The following is a 23,613-nucleotide window of genomic DNA, read 5'->3' as shown; positions in this document are numbered from 1 at the left end:
TAATTTCTAAGAACGTATATCAATATCTTACAAAATAACATAAATATGCATTCAGGCAGGCAAGTGCCTAGGGGAGTGAGGGGAATTTTGTGATATATCCCCCCCACCCCAATATATGTCCTTGTGGGAAGCCCTGATGTCAGCCACCACATGAGGCAGTCTATTCTTACATCCATAATTACCCTAAAAATGTGTTTATTATTATTTTCTATATACGCCCCTGAACTCAGAGGAACTGAATGCCATACCGATGGACTAAATATATGTTTTTTCCGAAATACACTTGAAGTGTTGTTTGAATATGAATCCTTTTTTCATAATTTGGGAAGCTAATACATCTTGTGACTGATAAAACGTTCGTCCATTTCCTTAAATTCTTGCTGCATGTTTTCATATTAGTGAATATAACATGTTGGCCAGAATATTGTACGAAAGGGCATATGTAAAACATATAACTAGAAGATCTGAAGTCTATTTTCCAATATTTATATTACCAATTGCATCGAAAATGAGTACGTTATCAACATTCAAACCGAGCACACTATGTCGCCTTTCTTGGTACTTTATGTGTAGGCCAATGATAATTTGGATAAAATCTTTCAAAGTTAACCACAAAATATGCAACCTGTGTTAACAAAATAATCAAAATATTCAAAAATATACATTTTTGTCTTATATAAATCATGGAAATCCAGTATCTTGCTTAAAATGAGCTGTATCTTACGGTCAACACAATGCTTACACGAGTGAAGTTCAAGTGGCGCTCTCTGGTAAACATATATACCACCTCTCGAAGTGGAACGATTCAAACAGCCGTGAAGCGCGAGTTTCGGAAAAAGTGGTAAATATTCTTACCAGAGAGCGTTACTAGACTAGAAAGCAGACAGTTACAGCTACTTAGGGTATTACCATCTGAACAGTTTGTATGGAAACCCAAGTGGTAAATATATTTACCAGCAACCTATAAAGGGTTAAGAGACTAAGAAATACCACAAGGGTTTATCTTCTTATCTGTCTTAACAATTTGTGGTTTGTGACCACTTCAGATAGTGCCTGAATTACATTTCTCCCCCTTGCCTTCCTTAAAATTGTCAAGATAGACTATTTTCAAGGGTTCGTAGTTACCACAGTGATAAAGCTGACAAAGATACATAAATAAATAAAATGTAGTGAAACTGATAAAGTTAAAAGATACGGGGAGGAATGCTTCTCTACCGAATAAAAAATTATACTTCTGCAAAGTGTGCGTAGTAGTGCTGCAAAGCAGTGTGCCCACGGCGACATACGCCGCATTGTTAATTCCGATAACTAATACCAAGTTAGTTAAGAGTATCTTCGGTACTGGCCACAGTTTATTTTGTTATACGTCGCAAAGCCTCTGTGGCTCAGGCGGCAGCCTCTCACCGCTGGATAACGTGGTTCAAATCACGGTCACTCCATGTGAGATTTGTGCTGGACAAAGCGGAGGCGGGAGAAGGTTTTCTCCGTGTACTCCGGTTTTCCATATCATCTTTCATTCCAGCAACACTCTCCATTAACATTTCATCTGTCATTTATCATTGCCCCAGAGGAGTGCGACAGGCACAATTCCTATCCTCGACGCGAGATGGGGGCTTCCTTCATTCCATTCGTGACCCGGTCGAATGACTGGAAAAAGGCTGTGGATTTTCATTTTTCAATTTGCTTTACGTCGCAGCGCACAGATAGGTCTTAATGACGACGAAGAGAGAGGAAAGGAAGCGACCGTGGCCTTGATTAAGGTACAGACCCAGCATTTACCTGGTGTGTGAAAATGGGGAAACCACAGAAAACAACCGGTGGGGGGTTCCAACCCACTATCTCCTGAATCCAAGCCAATTCGCTCGGTACCGCAGTTGTATGTATGAGAGACTAGTGGAATTTAGTTTAAAGAACTATAACTGAAGCGGTGAGATAAGACTGCATAATAAATTGAATCTTCAATAGAAAAGAACTAGTGTTAAAACTCATTCGTTGGAAGTGCACATGTTTGGTCATATTTTCCATTTCTGGGTCATGCTTAGTTATTTTTAAACCGGGCAAGTTGGCCGTGCGTGTAGAGGCGCGCGGCTGTGAGCTTGCATCCGGGAGATAGTAGGTTCGAATCCCACTATCGGCAGCCCTGAAGATGGTTTTCCGTGCTTTCCCATTTTCACACCAGACAAATGCTGGGGCTGTACCTTAATTAAGGCCACGGCCGCTTCCTTCCAACTCCTAGGCCTTTCCTATCCCATCGTCGCCATAAGACCTATCTGTGTCGGTGCGACGTAAAGCCCCTAGCAAAAAAAAAAAAAAAAAGTTATTTTTAAAACCATATTTCTGCCAGCAACTTCGCAGTGGTCAAGGAGCGGGTTTTCCGGCACCCGAGGCAGCTAGGCGTTTCCAGGTTTCAGAAAGGACGATTGGGGGCAACATTATAGACATTGTTATCTTTGCCGCTAAACCTGAGAGTGGTATTTCAACGCCAACCACAACAGGACGCCAGATGAGAACAACTGCTACTTTAAAGAGAATTGTTATTTCCTGGCCATGATCGGACAATGAGAAAGTTCTTTAGGACGTATCGTCGTTGCACTATGTGAAATATTTTGCCTTAGCCGGTAACGTTCAATACTGCATTCTTCGCATGTGTTACAGGTCAGCATTTCTCCAAAAATATTATCGCATAGCAGTTTTCGCAGGCGCAACAACGATATACTGTAATCTTTGCAGCGGCAAATTGTGATCGGCATAGGAAAAGGGTATCGTTTCTGATGAAGTCACCGTACCCTGAGAATTACTGACCGCCGGCATGCGAAGATAAGGCGTATGTTTACCGAGCTCGATAGCTGCAGTCGCTCAAGTGCGGCCAGTATCCAATATTCGGGAGATAGTAGGTTCGAACCCCACTATCGGCAGCCCTGAAAATGGTTTTTCGTGGTTTCCCATTTTCACACCAGGCAAATGCTGGGGCTGTACCTTAATTAAGGTCACGGCCGCTTCCTTCCCACTCCTAGCCCTTCCCTGTCCCATCGTCGCCATAAGACCTATCTGTGTCGGTGCGACGTACAGAAAAAAAAAAAAAAAAAAGATGTATGTTACAGGAGAAGTGCCATTCGATTTTAGACAGAATGTTGTTATACCTATTCCCAAGAAATCAGGTGCTGTCAAGTGTGAAAACTACCGCACCAGTAGTCTGATCTTACAGGATCGAATTAAGAAAGGCATTTAATAATGTTGACTGAACCAATCTATAAGATTCTGAAGATCATCGGGATCAGATACCGTGAAAGAAGAATTCTCTACAATCTCTACAAAAATCCATCTGCAGTGATAAGAATCAAAGGCTATGAAAAAGCAGCAGCAATCCAGAAAGGAGTGAGGCAAGGCTGCAGCTTGTCCCCTCTCCTTTTCAATGTTTACATAAAACAGGCAATAAAGGAAATCAAAGCTCTGAGATTTGTCGATGATATTGTTATTTTATTTGAGTCAGCAGAAGATCTGGAGAAACTGGTGAATCGTATGGACAAGGAATACAATGAGCAAGGAATACAAGATGAAAATAAATAAATGCAAAACAAAGGTAATGGAGTGTGGACAAATGAAGGAAATATTAGATCAGGAAATGAAGTCTTATGAGAAGTAGATGAATATTGTTATTTGGGTAGTAAAATAATGGTCGCAAAAGTAAGGAGGACATAAAATGCAGACTAGGAAAAGCAAGGAAGGAGAACTATTAGCCTAGACTAAATTTGACCAGGAATAATAGGATAATAGGACACATCTTCAAGACACCCAGGACTTGCTCAGTTAGGTTTTGAGGGAAGTGTAGGCAGTAAGAAAGGAAGGGATAGACCAAGGTATGAATATGACAAGCAGATTAGAGTGATGATGATGCTTGTTGTTTAAAGGGGCCCAACATCGAAGGTCATCGGCCCGCAGATTACAGTAGATGTAGTAGTTAGCAGAGGATAAGGTGGCGTGGAGCGCTGCATCAAACTAATCTATGAACTGATGACCCAAAGAATAACATTATTTACATATTAATCAGCGGAAATAAAATATAATTCCAGTGTACCTAGTCAGAGAACAGTTTCATTTTAATTTAATAGATAAAAAATTACATTTGCACAATCAATATGTTTGTATTACACAAATCTCATTCCACAAGCCAACTTTATGGGAGGGTCAACATAAAGTACTAAAATGTGATGCAGATTTGTATTAGGCAGCTTATTACATTACACCATTTGTATTATTCTGGTGCCTTTAGATTTTTAAAAACCTATTTTCATTTTTCGCATGTCCGGCTCCGTGGCTAAATGGTTAGTGTGATGGCCTTTGGTCCAGAGGGTCCCAGGTTCGATGGATTTTAACCTTAATTGGTTAATTCCAATGGCTCGGGGGCTGTGTGTGTGACATATTCAGCATTAGAAATCATCCTAGGTATGGCCCTCATCTTCACAGACATGCAGGTCACCTAATAGGCCGTCTAGAGAAAAAGACCCGCACCAGGCCATACGCCATTATTATTATTCTACTGTCCATTTCCTAAATTTTAAGTGCTTATTTGCCTGCCTATTTTATCCAAAATAATGCCTGAACTTCCAGACTCCAGTTATGACATACTACTCTATAACAGCTATGATTCTGAGAGAGGCTTGGCAACTAGTACTGTTAACAGTTACATATGAAAGATAATCTCTGCCTTAAGGTCACCTACCTAGACATGAAACCTGCATGTTTTAAAGAATAAGCTATTTGTTCCAAGAGTAGGCTCACTGAACTTTGCTTATTTTCAAGTATCACCCATATACCTTCCTTAGGCCTAGTTTAACAAAACACACAACATTTCTATCCCAACTTAAATGCCAAATAATTTTCACTGAAGATGAGTCATAATTCTCCTTTTGCGCAAATTACTTACACTAATCAATCATCGATTTTCTGCTCCAGAAAGCCGGGTGCGGATGTTTATGAGCCTCTTCCAGTTCGTCCTGTCCATCCACAGCTAATGTTCTACCGTTTGCTGCCAATTTACATCACGTTTGGCAAGGTCTTTGAAAATGCTTTTCCCCAACTAACATGAAGCCTCCCTCTGGGCCTCTTACCAACATTTCTTTCTTGGGGACCTAATTGGAGCCATCCTTCTCATATGTCCTTACCATTGCATTCTGCTTAATTCTACGGTAACAACTTAAAAGTGTGTTTACCCTATTAAAATGGGCTCTGAAAAAGGAAATAACTCTTCCTAGAGGGTGTCACTACCATACTACTTATAAAAATATTCTTTTTTGCAGACCTTTCTGATAGCTGTACTGGTCTTGTGGTTTCTGAGAAAAGTGTAGCTTACAGCTACCTAAAGAAATGATTAGCTGACAGTGGCACTGGCATGGTTAAAATTCACTTCTGTTGCAGCAACCTATGATATACTTCTGGATTCATAAAAACTTACCAGAACTTACTCTATTAAAAAAGTGAAAAACCAAAACGTGAATTTTTTATGACTTTTTACATCAGCTGCCTTTAATGAGAATACAGATTAGATTTATTCAATGATATTTCTATCTAGGTTAGCATTGGCAGCTCAATTTCAAAGACCAACAGAGACAACTTAGACATTACACAGCACCAACCACTGAGCACAAAATCCCATGCACAGCTGATAATACAGCCTGATAAGGCTTCTAGTCTCAACAGCTTCGAGCCCGGATACAGTGTTGTTCAGGCCTTCTAAGGCACCATCTCCATCCCACACCCCATAAATAAGTTACGGACAGACGTTATCTCTGATATGTAACATATGCAATAGGCACAGTCTTTCATAACATAACATCTCCTTCAAACTATACAAAACACAAGCGAAAGAAGAGACAAAACAAAGTAGCCTAATCAGAATGTTATCTTGATATATTTAAATACAAGCAACCTAATGCTTAGGGTGCAACATAAGCGAAAGGTACACACAGAAGGTAGGTAAACAAGCTCACATAAGTACCAAATACAAATATATACTAAAATCTACACAAATAGAAAGCATGCGTTATGGTTTTGCTCTTCATCTCAGAAAGTAGTTAACTTCACGGTAAACTTAACAGATCCACGACCTGCAAGTAGACTTCAGCCCAAACTTACAGTATATCTAACCATTTTAAAAACACAATTTTATTATAAATCAAAGTTATTTTAGCAATCATGAAGCAGAAGTGTTCACATTAACAGTTATATTTCGCAAAAGTCTTAAAAACTCGTAAGCATAATTATAACAATGGCTATTGGCTGCAATAAATATAGGCCCTAATGCATGTAAGAGAATTGTGGTTCCCATTAATAAGAATAACCTACATTACCACCCAAGACTGGATCACAGCATCCATTCCGAAATTATGAAAAAAAGAGACGCAGAGATTGAAAGAAAGAAGAAATGAACACGGTATCTCCACGTATAGTGGTATTCAACAAGAAACCAATCGCTTCAAAAACAGGGAACTATTATACAGAGTTGGAGGACGAACAACTGAAGAAGATGAAACGTAGACTAAAATATTATCCAAAGAACAGTTCCCAGTTGTAAAATGCCATAGGCTGCCAGAGATATCCTTCAAACAAACACAGAAAAGACTAAAACCTGATTTTAAAATCAGCTCGATTTTACGACTTGCGTGCAAAATATGGCAATAAGAACAATCTGGATTATTACTAATGAAATAAAGATATTCACATCTTACCTTGCAGAAGTAAAATAGAATATATCCAATATAAAAATACAGGTGAGGGCGAATGCTATGAGGTGGTAATGTGTCACTTTTCATGTTTTCTGCACGGTATCCAACGAACACAACACTGTCCTACTTAATGATAACTTAGAACACTATTCGCTAAGTTGAAATACCTGTCATACTTTAGATCCTAAAATACGATAATGAATCTGCACTAAAACACACGGAACCGTCACGAACTACATAAAAACGATAACTCACGAACAATACTCGTCATGCTGAACTTCATTACTGTCTTAAAGTGCAGCGGAACTTTCTGTCAACCTTGCTCGTTCACCAACAGACCTCACCACGACACAAACACCGCTACTGTTAAAATGAAAATAAACTTCTCCAACCAACGATGTAACCAATGAGCGCACAGATTTCTCCAAATAGGAAACATCTAGGAACGGCACACAAGATTCTCTTTTTTTTTTTTTTTTTTTTGTATTTCGAAACGTACGCAAGTGATTGTACGTTCCTTACGAGCTGATATGGTATACCACTTAATATTCATAAAAGATACTATAAGATGTTTATAAATATAGAGTTTGACAACTTCCCGTTTCTTTCTCCTTGCACATAAGTTCTCCCCCCCTACAAGGGCGCTATCTTTGATTACAATACAGAATTGAATTCACTACAACAGTCAAAATAAAGATATTTACTCATTCTCTTTGATACTTACCCAAGAACTCTTGGAATGTGTATATTGTAAATGTCCATCCTTTTGTATATAAAATAAATATTATAATAATCTACTTTGAAAAACGAATATAACGTTTACTTCTTTCTAGTTGAAATCATACAAAATAGCTCATTTCGTTTAGCTTTTGTTAATACCACCATAATTGTCCTATTGGGGCAGTCTTCTATGGCCCCTTCAAAATTTTATATAGCTGCGATGCACTAACCCTAGATAGAAGATTTTTTTTAAAAATGTTCATTTGGAGATGAAAATAGTGAAATGTCTAACTTAGGGAATGTTCTTGTTGGTAAGGTACACCAGGAGGTAATTCGTTAAAACTAAGTACATACTTATAATCTAACGTTTTAACGATACTAACGTTAGATACTGATAAATTCTCAGGTGGTGGCACCGGATTTGTTGGATCTACATTGTGTCGACTTCTTCGGTGCAAAGGATATGGGGTTACCATTGTTTCACGTATGCCAGGACCTCAAAGACTGTCATGGGTATGTTGTAAATAATCTAATATACAATTGTTATATTCCAGTTATATTTTATGATTAAATACTGTAGGTAACCGTTGGTTCTAGGCTGACATTGAATGTTCAGGTATACCTGAAAATACCACAGCAGTTGTCAACCTTGCTGGCCAAAATATATTGGACCCATCCAGAAGATGGACCCCAGGTTTCAAACAGAATGTTAGATCCAGTCGTATAAATACAACTTGCGCCTTGGCACAAGCAATCATTCGTACAACTCAGCGGCCAAAGGTGTTCGTTTCTATTTCTGGAGTTGGTAAGAGTTTGTGAATGCATATTTGATTTACACTATTATTGAATAAAATTTATTGCTGCATAACATTTACAGGCATAGCACAGAGCTGTCAATAGGTTACTTTGCTAAGATTTGTTTATAAACATGGAATTTAAAATTAAAAGAGAAATAATAACCATTGTTCTCCTAGGTAACTTATATCCTCCATTCGTCCCACATGACATCGCTACATGTAGCTTTATTCATTGAGTTAATTCCTAATTTGGGTGTAGTTGTTTGTTAAGAAGACCATAACATAGAAGGCTAATCATATACCAATAAGGAAGTCCAGTAAATGCTTCGATTTCCATTCCGTATATTCCCCGTCTTTACCCATCACATTCTCATATCTTGCAGTTCTGTTGCATTGAAATTCCCCATTCCTCTCCTTGCTGTTAACACTGACTATGGCATCATTTGGTACTGCTTTAAACTTGCCTATGTCAGCCTCATCTGCTACATCATGTGGTGAATACACTGAGATGATTCTCATCCTGATCCCTCCAACCACTAAACCTGTCCACATCATGTTCACATACTAGCCATGGTATTGAAACTATGTGGCATGCTAGGTTATGGCTTTTTGGATGAAGAATCCCTCACCATCCTTTGCTCTTCCCTGTTAAAAACAATTTATATTGTCCTGTCTCTTCCTTATTTTCTCCCCCAACCCAAACATCGTTAACTCCTAACACATCCAGATGCATTCTTTTTTGTTGACGCAGTCAGTACAACTTTCTTTTATAAGCATCATTAATAGCAATGCTCCCATGCCTGCCTGGTGGCCATGATCGTTAATGCGCTGAAGTCTAAACGGTCTGACACCGAGGTTAAACGGTTCGAGTCTCATTGGTAGAAAAAAATTTCACCATCAGAATGTTGGCCTGCAGGGTAGGGGAGGTGGTGGTATACAATTTCTAATCACTAGATTGCGTTCCAAAAGCCTGGATTGAATTCCAAACCTCTCCGCAGTGCTCATATGGAGTGAGGGCATATGATGATTCGTCCGTCGGATGGGAACGTTTAAGCCTTGAGCAGACCCCTTGGTGCTATTCGACAGGAGTAGGCTATGTGCCAGCACCGGGTTTCACCCTCTCCTTACTATCATATAACACGCCATTCATTTCATCTCATTAACTCCTCTGATGAGGTTGACGTCAGGAAGGGCATCCGGTCATAAAAACCCGACCCCGTAGGGAAACGGGACAAGGGTTGGACAAACAATTAATAGCAATGCTCCCCATCAAATTACATTTCCTTCACCAAGTTATTTCCAAGGAATCCTTGGTCTGTCAAATGCAATTGGACTCCATCACACCAATATGCTTGCCATTGTGCTTGGTAGATTTCTGTGATGTAGGATGTTAGTCTTACTAACATGTGCTCCCAGTGAGAATTTCTCCTTAACAGTTGAGGGACCACTGAAGCTCAACTTGTAGGATTCCAGCAAGATATAGCAGATATCTTGGATTCAGGAGGTCAAATGGACTGTATCGCGATTGACCTGTCTAAAGCATTTGATAGGGTGGATCATGGGAGACTACTGGCAAAAATGAGTGCAATTGGACTAGGCAAAAGAGTGACTGAATGGGTTGCTATATTTCTAGAAAATAGATCTCAGAGAATTAGAGTAGGTGAAGCTTTATCTGACCCTGTAATAATTAAGAGGGGAATTCCTCAAGGCAGTATTATTGGACCTATATGTTTTCTTATTCAATATCGCCACAGCAGATGTAACGAAGATAATACAGAACTCTCCAGTCGTGCTATACGCCTATGCTGATGACATGATACTAGGCTCTAGAAACAGGGAGGTCCTCCAGGAAGCAATGGACAAGTTACAGATCTGGGCTGACGAAAATGACCTACAGTTGAATAAAGACAAAACTGTTTACATGACATTTCGAAAAGGAGGAAGAGTTGAGGCACAAGACACAATCACGTTTTCAGGACAGACCTTGAAAAAAGTAGGTAATTTCCGATACCTCGGCATCACTCTTCAATCTAATGGTACCTCTTACAGAATACACATAAGAGAAAGAACAGCAGCAGCCATGCGAGGGATCTACGACATAGAAAACCCCACCATGATCTCGCTAGAAACAGCAGTGCTCCTCTTCCGCAGCAAAATTCTCCCTGCTCTCACCTATGGTATTCATCTCATCTGGGACCACCTTACTATGACCGACGTAGAAACCCTAGAAAGTGTAAAAGCCAGATTCCTGAAAAGAATACTGGGGATAGCAAAAACAGCGCTGTCAAGACTAGCGCATATGCTTGCAAAAGAACGCTTTTTCATAGAAGATATGAGGTACATCCTACAGCTACCATCTACACCACAAGCAGAAGAAGTCCTTAGGAAAAGAAAAGAAAAACAAGAAGAAATAGGCCTATGGCTGGAATTTTTCACAACAGAAGCCATGCTAGACCGAAGATGGAGTGGACCAAACCAGGTTTTGTGAAGTGCCATTACTAGACTATCTGTACATGGTTTTCATCATAAATTGTGCATGAAAACATACTTCCATGACCCAGATGAAGACTGCTTATGCAAACAATGCAACAAAGTGTGTGAGCATTATCATTTTACAATTTGTACACAGAGACACAAGACTCTAAAGGAATAGAGCAAAGAATAATGTATTTTGTATCTATTCGATCAGTGTATACCATTTTTATGCACAATGTGCGCTCTTTCCTTAATAATAATATGAGTAAAGGAGTGGAATCAGAGGCAAGGCTTTTTGCGGATGATGTTATTCTCTATAGAGTAATAAATAAGTTGCAAGACTGTGAGCAACTGCAACGTGACCTCGAAAATGTGAGATGAACAGCAGGCAATGGTATGTTGATAAACGGGGTTAAAAGTCAGATTGTGAGTTTCACAAATAGGAAAAGTCCTCTCAGTTTTAATTACTGCGTTGATGGGGTGAAATTCGTTGGGGTAATCACATACAGATCTCTGCACATGGTTATGAGGGTGTTTAGGGGTTGTAGTAAGGATGTAAAGGAGAGGGCATATAAGTCTCTGGTAAGACCCCAACTAGAGTATGGTTCCAGTGTATGGGACCCTCACCAGGATTACCTGATTCAGGAACTGGAAAAAATCCAAAGAAAAGAGCCCGATTTGTTCTGGGTGATTTCCGACAAAAGAGTAGCGTTACCAGAACGTTTGCAAAGTTTGGGCTGGGAAGAATTGAGAGAAAGAAGAAGAGCTGCTCGACTAGCCTAAGTGGTATGTTACATGTTATAATTCTCATATTTTGGTCCGTATTGAAATGTACAATGAAGTCAAATAAATAATAAAGTTTAATTATTCCACCTATTCAATACATACGTTTTTCTCTCCAACTCTTCTTTACGTCAACCAATTTCAACGTTAATGAAGAGACTTCATATTTAACACAGCTACTTACCATCAAGCACTCTTCTTCACTCGTGTTTCTAGAAGACTGCAGTTTCATCCCTTCACATGAGAGTTTCAACAGTCTAACAATTTTTATGCTGACGCTTGAACTGTTTAATACCCGATAAATTTTCTCTAACACCCTCAACCATCAAAAGGCCCCGCTTTACTTGTTTCAACGTAACACTTTATTTCAAACCTCACTTGAAGTGAGCAACGGAAACGTCTCTTTACAATATTTACGTTCTTAAAAAACTACCAGTAAACAATTTGTTACCAATTTTTAAACAAGGACATTCATAATTTTACGACTATTTGTATATTAGACTTTATTAAGGTTTCATTTTAAGAATACCAACACTATTGTCAACCATTTCACTCACCATGTGAAACACATTTCCAACATCATCTTCATATTCATATGTATTTTAATTACAATCAAGTACCTGATTAATTAACTTTCAGGGCCAATGACCTTCGCTGTTAGGCCCCTTTAAACAAGCATCAATTAACTTTCAGATTGAGATTAGGCTAAAGATGCCCTTAATTAAAGGGCGAAACATGTCTTTATTAACATCTCTTTTTATGTATTGAATAGGTGGAATAATTAAACATTATTTATTTGACTTAAGTGGTATGTTCCGAGCTGTCAGTGGAGAGATTGCTTGGGATGACATTAGTAGACGAATAAGTTTGAGTGGCGTTTATAAAAGTAGGAAAGATCACAATATGAAGATAAAGTTGGAATTCAAGAGGACAAACTGGGGCAAATATTCATTTATAGGAAGGGGAGTTAGGGATTGGAATAACTTAACAAGGGAGATGTTCAATAAGTTTCCAGTTTCTTTGAAATCATTTAGGAAAAGGCTAGGAAAACAACAGATAGGGAATCTGCCACCTGGGCGACTGACCTAAATGCAGATCAGGATTGATTGATTGATTGATTGATTGATTGATTGATTGATTGATTGATTGATTGATTGATTGATTGATTGTATAGTCCTATTCAGCTGAGCACAAGGAAGGCTGCTATTCCATAGCAACTGGTATGCCGTCTTTCAGAACCACTCACTAGGCTACTCAGCCATTCCCTATGGTTCGCAAACTAGGACATGACTGTAGTAATGAAACAATAGTGATTCCAGGGTAGACACTTCAGACACTATTAATGTCATCTGTGTTCTCCCCAGAAATGTTTGTCAGCCAGGTGGCAGGAATGGGTAGACGGGCGGCGAATACTACGTTAAAAATGAATATAATAAAATGTCAATTTATTTCCCTCAGGCCATTAACAGTATCAGACATGTGAACATTAACTGCAAAATTGTACTATTTCAGTGTTATTACCACGAACAAGACATAACAGAGTACTAGTGTTCTACTGCTCCTTCATAATCATGTAACATCAGGAACCATTCGGTTGCTGTGCAGTGTCATACGGGTTTGCAACGTAATGCAGATTCGAATGCTCGCATATTATTCCACGCTAATGCAGACACCGCTCGCGTACGACACTACGTGAGTCAAGCTAAACATTCAAACTCCGATGTAACAGACACAATTATCCTGACAATAACGAAGATTTATCATTTAAATTAGCAGCTTCACAGTATTTACGTTTTAATGTAGAGCACTCAATGACTCAAATATGTATTGACAGTATGTAATTTGCACATACTATCTAGGTTATGTTAGCCGGAGAACATTGGTCATAATGCACAGTTTTATTTCCATATATTACTGTACTTAATTCTTTGCTTTTGGCTAGTAGAGTATAAGTAAAGTAAATTCGTGTCCTCGTCCTGAGGTGGTTCTAGTCTTTCTCAGGCACACACCCCAATGGAGGTGAATAGCATGTACACTTTTAATCTCATACCAGCCCTCCTGCCATTCTTAAATCTCGGGCAGTACCGGGAATCGAACTCGACAAGCCCCTGAGGACGGCAGCTACTGGTGCAAACCGTTACACTACAGAGGCAGGCAGTCAAGTATAACTCGAACCTGTCGAGTATTTGCCGTTATAAGTATAATAACTTTTTTAATACATTGCATATTGTATATTACTATAGCTGTTATATGTCTACAGTTAAGGACTGGCAACTTCATTTAGCTTGTAAATCTTGTTTATGGACTGTTTCGGTATGAGACAGAACAAACAACATTGAAATTATTACAAGAAATGAAATTTCATTTTTATTCTGTATCAGATTACAATTTTAAGGTCAAAGCATTTCCACAAGGAAATTTTGTTTTAAATATATATCCAGTTGTTCAATACTCTGCAACTATTTCGTTACAATAAATAGTCAATTTAATCTTATATTAGGACGAGTCTAATATCAACTTACTTTACTTGACTTACTTCCTTTAATTCCATGTGGAACATAGGGCCTCGACGAAATTTCTCCAGCTTGTTCTATCTGCCGCCAATGCTTTCACCTCCCTCCATGTCTTGTTAACTCCAGCAATCTCCTTATCTATGGTTCTCTTCCAGGTAATCCTCGGTCTGCCTTGCCTGCGGCTGCCTTGTGGATTCCAACTGAATGCCTGCCTTGTGATACTCTCTTGTGGTCTTCTCAGGGTGTGCCCAATCCATCTCCATTTTCTTCTCGTTATCTGTTCCTGTATGGGACTTTGACTTGTGGCCTCCCAAAGGTCTTTGTTTGAGATAGTTTTTAGCCACCATATTCTCATAATGAACCTCAAACACCGATTTATAAAAGTCTGTAACCTTGTGGTAATGTCTTTGGTCACTTTCCAGGTCTCACTTCCATAGAGTAACACAGATTTAACATTTGAGTTGAATATCCTTAGCTTCGTTTTTATACAAATGTGAGGGGATCTCCATATTGGTCATAACTGTGGAAAAGCTCCTTTGGCTTTATTTATACGAACCACCACATCTCTAAAAGCACCTCAATCCTGGCTTACCATGCTTCCTAAGTAGCAAAATTCCTCTACCCTTTCTATATCCATTCCATCTAGAGTCAAGTTGCAATTGTTACAGTGGTTTATGCGCATTTCTTTAGTCTTTTTGTTATTAATCTTTAAGCCTACTTCTTTAGCTTCTATTTTTAAGTCATTTTGATTTCCATGTCCCAAAAACATTCTGCAAGAAGACAGAGATCATCCGCATAATCCAGTTCTTCCAATCAGTTATTTAATCCCCACTGAATGCCACGCTTTCTATTCGTTGCCTCTCTCAGCATACAATCCAGTGTCATTTTAAACAAGATTGGCGACAGTAGACATCCTTGTCTTACTCCAGATTTTACAGCAAAAGGTTCAGACAACTTCCCTTTATGTTCTACTTGACAAGTATATCTGTCATACATTGCCTGTGTAAGGCGGACTATCTTTTGTGGAATTCCAAACTTTTCCATAGTCTTCCACATTTTGCTCCGGGTGATGGTCGCTGCCTACATCTGCTCCACGTTTATTCCTCACATCTAAGAGTGAATGTCTCCATCTTTTACGCCAAGTGATCAATTTGGTTTTCTGTGTAGAGATCAGGTGACACCCATGAGATCTTGTGGCAGTTCTTATGTGGAAACAATGATCCACCTATAGCCAATCCAAAATTACTGCATAGGTCTATGCATCTCTGGCCATTATTTTTTTTTTTTTTCCTATTCCGTGTCTACCCATGATGATTTCTCTTCCTTCATTTTCATTACCGATTTTTGCATTTAGATCTCCCATCAACACCACAATGTCCTTCTTCTTTATCCCTGCCAGTGTTGATGTCAGCCTATCATAAAACTCCTCCTTCTCTTCCTCTTCTGCTACCTCTGTTGGCACATAGCACTGTACTATGGCCACAAGTCTAACTTTGGTTCTTATTCGTATAGTAATTATCCTGTGTGATACAGGGGTCCATTCCATTATGCTATATTTTGCTTTCTTTGTGAGTAAGACACCCACTTGACTTGAATGCTGATCATTTTCTTCTCTTCCAGAGTAAATGAAGACACCCCTCTTCTGTCCTCACCTCTCCATAGCCTGTCCATCTTGTTTCACTCAACCCAAGTATCTCCAGTTTATACCTTTTCATTTCTGCCATTACTTCTCTCAGTCTGCCAGTTTCATACATAGTTTTAACATTCCAGAATCCAATTCTTGTTCTGTATTTCATTGCAAAAGTCGTCTCCATAAAATCCGGCCAGTATAAATTTCGTCTGCTTTCTGTAATGAGTTTAATTCAGGTGTGCGAGTTATTAGCCCACAGCACCCTAAGTCCAGTGGAGGGGCTGCCTCCTGTCTGCGCTAGACCGCAGGATTTTTCTCTAGGGGTTATCTCCCTTAGCCTTTAAAGATTCCTCTTTAACACAAGGCAGTGGTTTCTTCTTTATTTATCCCCAAGAAGAAGGGTTGCCTCATCCGCCAGCTTCGCCGTACCAAAGGACTCCTTTTCCGCCGTTGCTGCCGTTGAGGCTTTCACCAGAACCCTGTTAGCCGTCACTTTTCAGGGTTCCTGTAGGGCCTTCACAGCTACCATAGCAGTCATGGGGGACACACAGTCCCCACTGTACATCACCCCTACAGGCAGTCCCCTACTTCATGCCGTTGCCCACCTCCCACGACGTGGACGAGGGGTTGGCCTTGTGGGAGGCCTAACATCAACAGTACAAGATAAAATTAAGAGTACAAGGACATTTAAATAAAAAATAAAACAAACGGATACTTTAAAAAACATAATTGCTGTTTTGTGTCTAAAAAGGATAAAAAGACAACTGATTCCTTTGGTGTTCTTTGAGGAGCAAAATTAACAAATTACAAATACAGCTAAATTAAAAATTAAACACGTGGAAAGATTTAGAACGTCTTTTAAAATTCTTCCTGCTTAGTGTCTAAAAGGAGGATTAAAAAACTGATGCTTTTGGTGTTAAATGCAAAGCAGTAAAACAAGTGGTGAAGAATGTTCCTTTGTTATGGCCAAACATAACCTACTGCTGGTTCTTCAAAATGAAACAATTGTTTGAAATACAGTTTGTAAAAAGGATTGAATTATCCTCCTGGCTCGAAGCGTATCGGTACGCACTCACGTGTTGTTGACATTAGTTGCTTTTTTATCCTTTTTAGATGCAGAACGACAATTATTTTGTAAGATTTTTAAAAATATATCTGTTTTATTCTTGATTTAAATGTCTTTGTACTCTCTTTGCACTATTGATGTTAGCTGAAGGGCAGACACATCCTAATTTAAGAATAAATTGACTATTGTTGAACAGATGGATACAGGCTCTCTCTTATAAACCCAGACCAAGCGTGTATACAATCTTATGTGAAATTTTAAAAAGATGCTGGAAATGTCATCCTTCATAAACACCTTTAGGATTGTCTCTGCACCAAAAGCGAGAGTTATGACTGTTCATACGACCATTAAGATGAAACCTGGCCTCATCCAAAAAGAACGCAAGCTGTGGTTCGAATAATTGATCATTCAGTGATGCAAGATACCACTCACTCTTGTGGCTGGATCAGCAGGTTTTAAACAATGGGCCCGCGTAAATCTGTACGGTGTCCGGCCCCGCGTGTAGGGGGCAACGCGTCCACCTGTCACCCGGCGGCCCCAGGTTCGATTCCCGGCCGGGTCAGGGGTTTTTAATTGTAAATGATTAATATCCCTGGCCTGGGGACTGGGTGTTTGTGTTGTCCTTAACATTCCTTTCCTCGCATTCAACACTCTACACTTCCGCAATTACAATTACACGCATCCATCGTCCTTCAAGATTCTAGAAACAGAAGAGCTTTCTTCCAGCATCTTACTTCGCATTGACATTTATTTTAAGTTTATAAATATCTTGAGAAGACAATGTTACGGTACTGTAATTTCAATTGATCTCTGAATGAACAGCAGCATCGCTTGAAAACCAACCTTTTTCGATTTCCATGACCAACAACTTAAGTATTACTTTTATACGGCGCACGGGACCTTTTTATGGATCTCTATTTTTTAATATAATGTAGCGCATTTCTGGATTCTTAAGCCTCCACACGCAACAATTACCTTCCTACAAGTTCAAAAAAAAGTGAAGAGCCTTTCCAGCATCCATGTGTTTTTACGTCTATGAATATCTTAAAAAAAACAATGTAACTTCATCTCAGTTGTTCTTCGAATATACAGCAGCAAATTTAAGAAGCCAGCATATGTTGAATTCCTTGACCAACAACTGAAAAATTTCCATCCCTATCAACTTTTTAATGCTACACGGCGCACTGGTCTTTAATCGTAAATAAACGACGTGACTTCGGCTCAGTGGTTCTTCAATTGGATACCAGTATCTTAAAGGAGCCAGCCCTATCTATAACATCTTTTTAATATGCACTGGACTTATTGTGAATCTCTTTCAGAGAGTTATTTTTTAACATAGTGCTGCACAATATCTCACATGGTATGTACTTTTACAAGACCGTACGTGTCTTTACATTGTTTAATTTCTTCGTTATTTGTGTTTTAATTTTGCTTTAGGCTGACGATGACCTATTACTAGGTCGAAACTAGTCCCTAATCATTTATGTAATTTAAACTATTTACATTTTGTATTGAAAAGGTGGACCCAAATAATACATTAATTTACTCTATTGTACACGCAGGTTCATATCATATGGTGCAAGTAGTGACAAAAGATCTACAAATCTAATTTAAAAAATAAATTTAAAAAACCTGTATGGTTTGATGTGTAAGAGCTTTGTAGCTCTTGTGCTAATTTTCTGAGTAATTTATTCGGTGACCGTTCAAGAGTCGCACCAATGTCATCTAGCTTTTCCTCTGTTAAAATTGTTTGTGTGCGCACATGTTTTATGGAGCACTGAGCCAGTAGTTACAAGTCTATTTACAATTACGTGAATCTGTGCTCGTGAAGGTGGCACTTCACCAGGAAATTGCTGAATAAATGCTACGCATGCCCGACAAAAATACTGTTTTGCAATGATCACCATGTTAACAGCTGCTTAGGTTTCGGAGAGTAGAAACGCCGCTGGACGGTCTGGGTTTATAAGAGATACCCTGTATGGATTTAAACAAAATTTCCTTGTGGAAATTCTTTGATCTTAAAATTGAAATTATTGCTAGTCTGCTATCCACGTTTCTCTATTGTTTGTTTGTTTGTTTGTTTGTTTGTTTGTTGTAGTTGTGTTCATTTCTGCAAGTATGGTTCTCACAGTAGAGAAAAAAGTGTTTATCGTGCAACATTATTTCTGGTCGTGCAGGGTGGGGCGTCAGGTGCGAAGTTTGCTTCACATTAAAGAACAGTGCAAGGAGTGGCACCGAATGACAGAACAATGTTATTTGTCATTAAAAAGTTCCACCATACAGGCTCAGTGTTATGTCAATGAAAGGGGACAACAGGGCACCAAAAATCGTCGCGATAACGATACTAATGGATGACTTCTGCAACGGGTGTTACAGTCCCGAAGTGCAGTCTACGATGAACAACGCTGAAACTTGGTTTGAGTGATGCAGTAAGTCTTTCAGCGGATGTTTAAAAACTGGATTGTTTTGCACGTCGCATTCAAGTTGCTCGGCATCTATCAGAAAGGGACGAGGGAGTCCCATTACAGTATTGCAGCCGAGTGTTGTCTGTGATATACGAGGATTTAGATTTTTTCTGCAACATATGGTTTTCAGATGATGGCTCCATCAACTGAACAGTCTGTTGTTATACAGGATGCACTACACAGAGCACAGGTTATGATTTGGTCCACAGTGCCAATCGTGGAAGGATGCTGCACAAAATCCAAATACACTTGGATGAGGTAGACCTCGTTATTACCTGATTCTTGCGGGTTTTTCACTGTTTTTGTCTTGCCAGAAACTTACCCCTGCAATGACAATAGACGCAACAAGATGGGGCTACTGCTCGCGCCGTGGAGGAACAAACAACACTTTGGAGCTCGTGAAACTCCTTCCTGTTCTCTGGATTTCATGGCCCCAGACGCTACATATGGAGCGTGTTGAAAGAAGGTGACCGTTTTCCAAATATTCCTGAATTACACGAGAAGATAACTCCATTTCTTGTGTCCTTCCAGCAACCTGTGCAGCGTTATGAACAACGTGTGGCACGGAGTGGTACACACAGATAATACCTCAATGTCTTTTGTTTTGCCGTATACAGTAGAGCAGTATATACTGGCTGCTATTAAGTATAAGTGGTTGCTTTCTAAACAAGTTGGTATCCTGATATTGTACAGTCTTCATATTGATTCTGGACAATAACCACTGAAACAATCTTACATTGTATTATGGATAGGTGTGACCATTGTACATTTGAGCCTTTCAAGAAAAACACCCATGTGAAGTGATTGAGTGGGATCTCTCTAGGGATTTGAGATTTTCACAGCCGTGAATGCTCGGCAGAGAGTGCTCCCATCTCTTGCTAGGAAAACCAAACTGTGATGATTTTATAAACATACATCGGCACATATTCAAGCAGCTTGGAAATGTGAAGTAACAGAGGATTCTGTGATGCTGGATACTAGATGAGAGATATTGGCAGAATAAAATTGACCCATTATTTGCTATATTGTTACTTTAAATTACACATACAGCCTGCACGAGTAGGTCAGACGGTAGAGCACTGGTCTTCAAAGGTCAAGCTGGCTCAGATACATCAGCCACATATCGGTAGATTTAAAAAAAATTTGTAACGTATTTATTCAACCAAATACCACTGATTTTCATTTAGTGACATTGCCCTGTCGATTGTTTATGTCTGTCTTAAGTGATTTGAAAGAAGTAGGAAATTTATCAAACATACTCCTTGGTAAATTATTCCAATCCCATACTCCTCTTCCTATGAATATCTGCTCCAATTTGTCCCCTTGACTTCCAAATTTATCTTCCTATTATAATCTTTCCCACTTTTAAAAACTTTATTGAAGTGCATTCATCAGTAGTGTCATCCCACACAACCTCTTCACCGACAACTCCGAATATCCCGCTTAGTCTCCTTACTCCCAAGCCTTCCCAGCCCAAAATTCGGAACATTTTCATTATCCCAGGGCTGGACAAATTTTAGGAGCCAGTACCAGTTTGACCCGTCCATTCACTTTCTGGCTCCATGGCTAAATGGTTCAAGGGGTCCCGGGTTCGATCCCATTCAGGTTGGGGATTTTAACTTTCATTAGTTAATTCTTATGGCTCCGTGTTTGTGACGTCTGCAGCATCACATTCCGTCTTAGATAGGGGTCCATCCCTACAGACACGCAGGTCGCTGATACGGCGCCAACTCGAAAGACCTGCACCACACGCCATTATCATCATCTTAATCACTCTTAAATCACATTCACTACTTTAACGGGCTCAAACCAGCCACGCGGTTAGGGTCACGTAGCTATGAGTTTGCATTCGGAAGAGTGTGGGTTTGATCCCACCGTCAGTTTTCTATAGTTTCCCATTTTCACACCAGGCAAATGCTGGGGTCACTACCATTTCACCCTCGTGTCGCTGTAGACATTCGATGTGTTAGTGCAACATTAGACCACTAGCAATATAAATAATGGGCTTAAATGCACTAAACCCCAAGCAGTACACAAAGAATATAACGTAGAAAATCGGGTGTACAGACCACCAAAACCAAAGGTTATGAACGATCATGAGATACATCAAACACTCGTATCAATTCACGTTCAATGTTTGGACGTAGCCGATGCTTATAACCACTTCTAAACTGTATACTCTTCATCTTTAGATACACTACAGACACAACAGCACCAATAAAAAGAAACAAAACACCTTAGGAACGAATTGTACTGTCTTGTTGTTTAAAATACCATCAAATAATTTTTTATACATTATTATTTCCAGAGTGTAAATAAATTCTGAAAAGAATCGTTTTTCTCAGATTGAATTTAGCAGTCACAATTTGAAAATTTTACGTGCTTGCACATTTATTTTTGTCGTCATGGTGATTGGGCGCCTGGGATTTGTCCAGCCCTGCATTACACTACTCTTTTCTCGGAAATCACCCAGAACAAATCGTATTGCTTTCCTGTGAATACTTTAATCAGTCAAGTTTATTCCAAACTTAGCCATTAACTCCTTATTGGCCTTATTTATTTACTTATCGTATAGCTGAGGTATGGTAGTATTCGGGAGATAGTGGGTTCGAATCCAACCATCGGCAGCCCTGAAGATAGTTTTTCCATTTTCACAGCAAGCAAATGGTGGGGCCACGATCTTCTTTCTTCCCACTCTTAGCCCTATTCTGTCCTTCCGCTGCCGGAAACCTTTGATGTGTTAGTGCGACGTCTGTCAGTCTTTGATTGTTCGTTCAGGTGAAAGTGTGTTTCTGCTGTGTTGTAGTGTTTTAGTTTTGCATTTATCAATATAATTTTTTTGTTTGTTTTGCCAGGTGCCTAGGTTAATTTTTCTGCTTTTAGCTACCTTGTTTATTCTTATTTGAATAGAGGTTTCACCCAATGTTGACATGGATTGGATTTCTATGTTCTTAAATGCATGTAGTTATGCTTTAAGAATACCAAAATGTGACATAACAACTTGGAAATATGACACAGAAGAAATTAAGTACTGTTCAGAAATTCGTAGAAAGCATTCATTTACCATTCTGCAAATTTGATTTTAATGAATGTTAACTACGTGTTATTGGCTACCCTTAGAAAAAAAAGGAATAAACTGATTTTAATTCTGGAAAAACAAGGAAACATATTTAAATAACACTACATGTAAAATATTCTTACCTGAATCTTCCTTTTCAGCAGAATTCCACTGAATGAAAACTTGGAGAAACCGTTTCAGAGATGTGAATGGGGTGTGGGCAAGGGTGGCCACTTTGCAAACTGGGCACATTCCTGATGCCTTAACTTTCTGCTTCCAAAACACGTTTCCTTCAAACTCCATTTGTCCATAAAATATTTCTAAGTAAGGGGTTATTTATTTTATCTAGCATATGGAAAGGAAAACATGCTTATGAGATAAAGGTAAAAAGTTAACTATATACATATTTACAAAGTAACTTCACAATTACAAGCTACTGTGGATAAGACACATCCCAATATCCAAAGCATCTATCCATGCAAGTGGAGCTGGCAAAGCACTGAGGAAGTCTGTCCAGTTCCCACGATAGGCTCGTAAATTGCCCTCATGCACAGGGGCATCACAATCACACTGGGAGGATGTAATCTTTCCCCACTTGAACTAGGCACAGACTCCATGCACAGAACAGATCCTATTCGGTGTACTCCACGTTTTCTTGTAAGTTCAGCCCCGAGGAACTAAAATCTTTCATGATGCTGAATAGTTGCCAGTGCTGAGGGTCAGTTTTTTATGTCCAATCTTCCTTCCACTGTGCAGTGGGGCAGAAACTGCTTGCAGTTAGCATCTGGGCACACCGGATCAGTGGAGATCTTGATTTGAGCCGATTCATTTCAACGGCAGGAATGTCATCATCAATAGGCAGCGTGGAGTTCCTTAGAATTTTATTATATTCCCTTATCAGCGTTTGTGTCCTGTGAAGGGAAGGTGGCATGATATTACTGAGCACAGGAAGCCAGTAGGAAGGCGTGGATCTTATTAAACCTGAGATCATTCTCATTGTGTTGTTCAGCTGGGTGTTGACAAGCTTCACATGGCTACTGTTGAGCCAAACTGGACAACAATATTCAGCTGCAGAGAAGACTAGACTCAGTTCAGAATACCTCAAGATTGTGGCATAGGCACTCCAAGTTGTTTCACAAAACCTCTGTAAGATGTTGTTACGGGTCTTTATTTTCGCTGCAATGTTTGAAAGGAGAGTGTCCGATCACGTATTACACCCAGGTACCTAGAACTTTTCCTTCGAAAGGTATTTGGAGAGTGCATTGGGCCATTTTGTGATTTAAGTGGAAGCAAGACACTTCAGTTTTGCTTGCGTTTGGTTGAAGTCTCCACTTCTTAAAGTAGTTCCCAAGGATGGCTAGGTCTTTGGTGAGTAGCTTACTTT

The 23,613-nt window shown here is 39.4% G+C and overlaps 2 protein-coding genes across 3 annotated transcripts in view; one reads left to right on the top strand and one right to left on the bottom strand.

Annotated features, from left to right (window-relative positions):
- Nucleotides 1-7,064, bottom strand: part of Ptp10D (Protein tyrosine phosphatase 10D) — a 398,723-nt gene extending 391,659 nt beyond the window's left edge. Inside the window, exon 1 of the mRNA XM_067156405.2 lies at nucleotides 6,726-7,064. Coding sequence (XP_067012506.2) covers nucleotides 6,726-6,809 — 84 coding nt within the window. The 5' untranslated portion in view covers nucleotides 6,810-7,064. The remainder of the gene's footprint in view (nucleotides 1-6,725) is intronic.
- Nucleotides 7,065-7,535: 471 nt separating this feature from the next.
- LOC136884564 (epimerase family protein SDR39U1) overlaps nucleotides 7,536-23,613 on the top strand; it is a 45,884-nt gene continuing 29,806 nt past the window's right edge. The window contains exons 1-3 of one of the 2 annotated variants that reach the window (XM_067156820.2): nucleotides 7,536-7,753; nucleotides 7,849-7,955; nucleotides 8,040-8,247. In XM_067156820.2, coding sequence (XP_067012921.2) covers nucleotides 7,726-7,753; nucleotides 7,849-7,955; nucleotides 8,040-8,247 — 343 coding nt within the window. In that variant the 5' untranslated portion in view covers nucleotides 7,536-7,725. Of the gene's footprint in view, nucleotides 7,771-7,848; nucleotides 7,956-8,039; nucleotides 8,248-23,613 lie in introns of both variants that reach the window. The other variant, XM_067156821.2, reaches the window with a different exon arrangement.

Source organism: Anabrus simplex, chromosome 12 (assembly GCF_040414725.1).
Source record: "Anabrus simplex isolate iqAnaSimp1 chromosome 12, ASM4041472v1, whole genome shotgun sequence".
Classification (NCBI taxonomy): Eukaryota; Metazoa; Arthropoda; class Insecta; order Orthoptera; family Tettigoniidae; genus Anabrus; species Anabrus simplex.
Note: the sequence above shows the minus strand (reverse complement) of the source record. Positions and strands in the feature narration are given on the sequence as shown.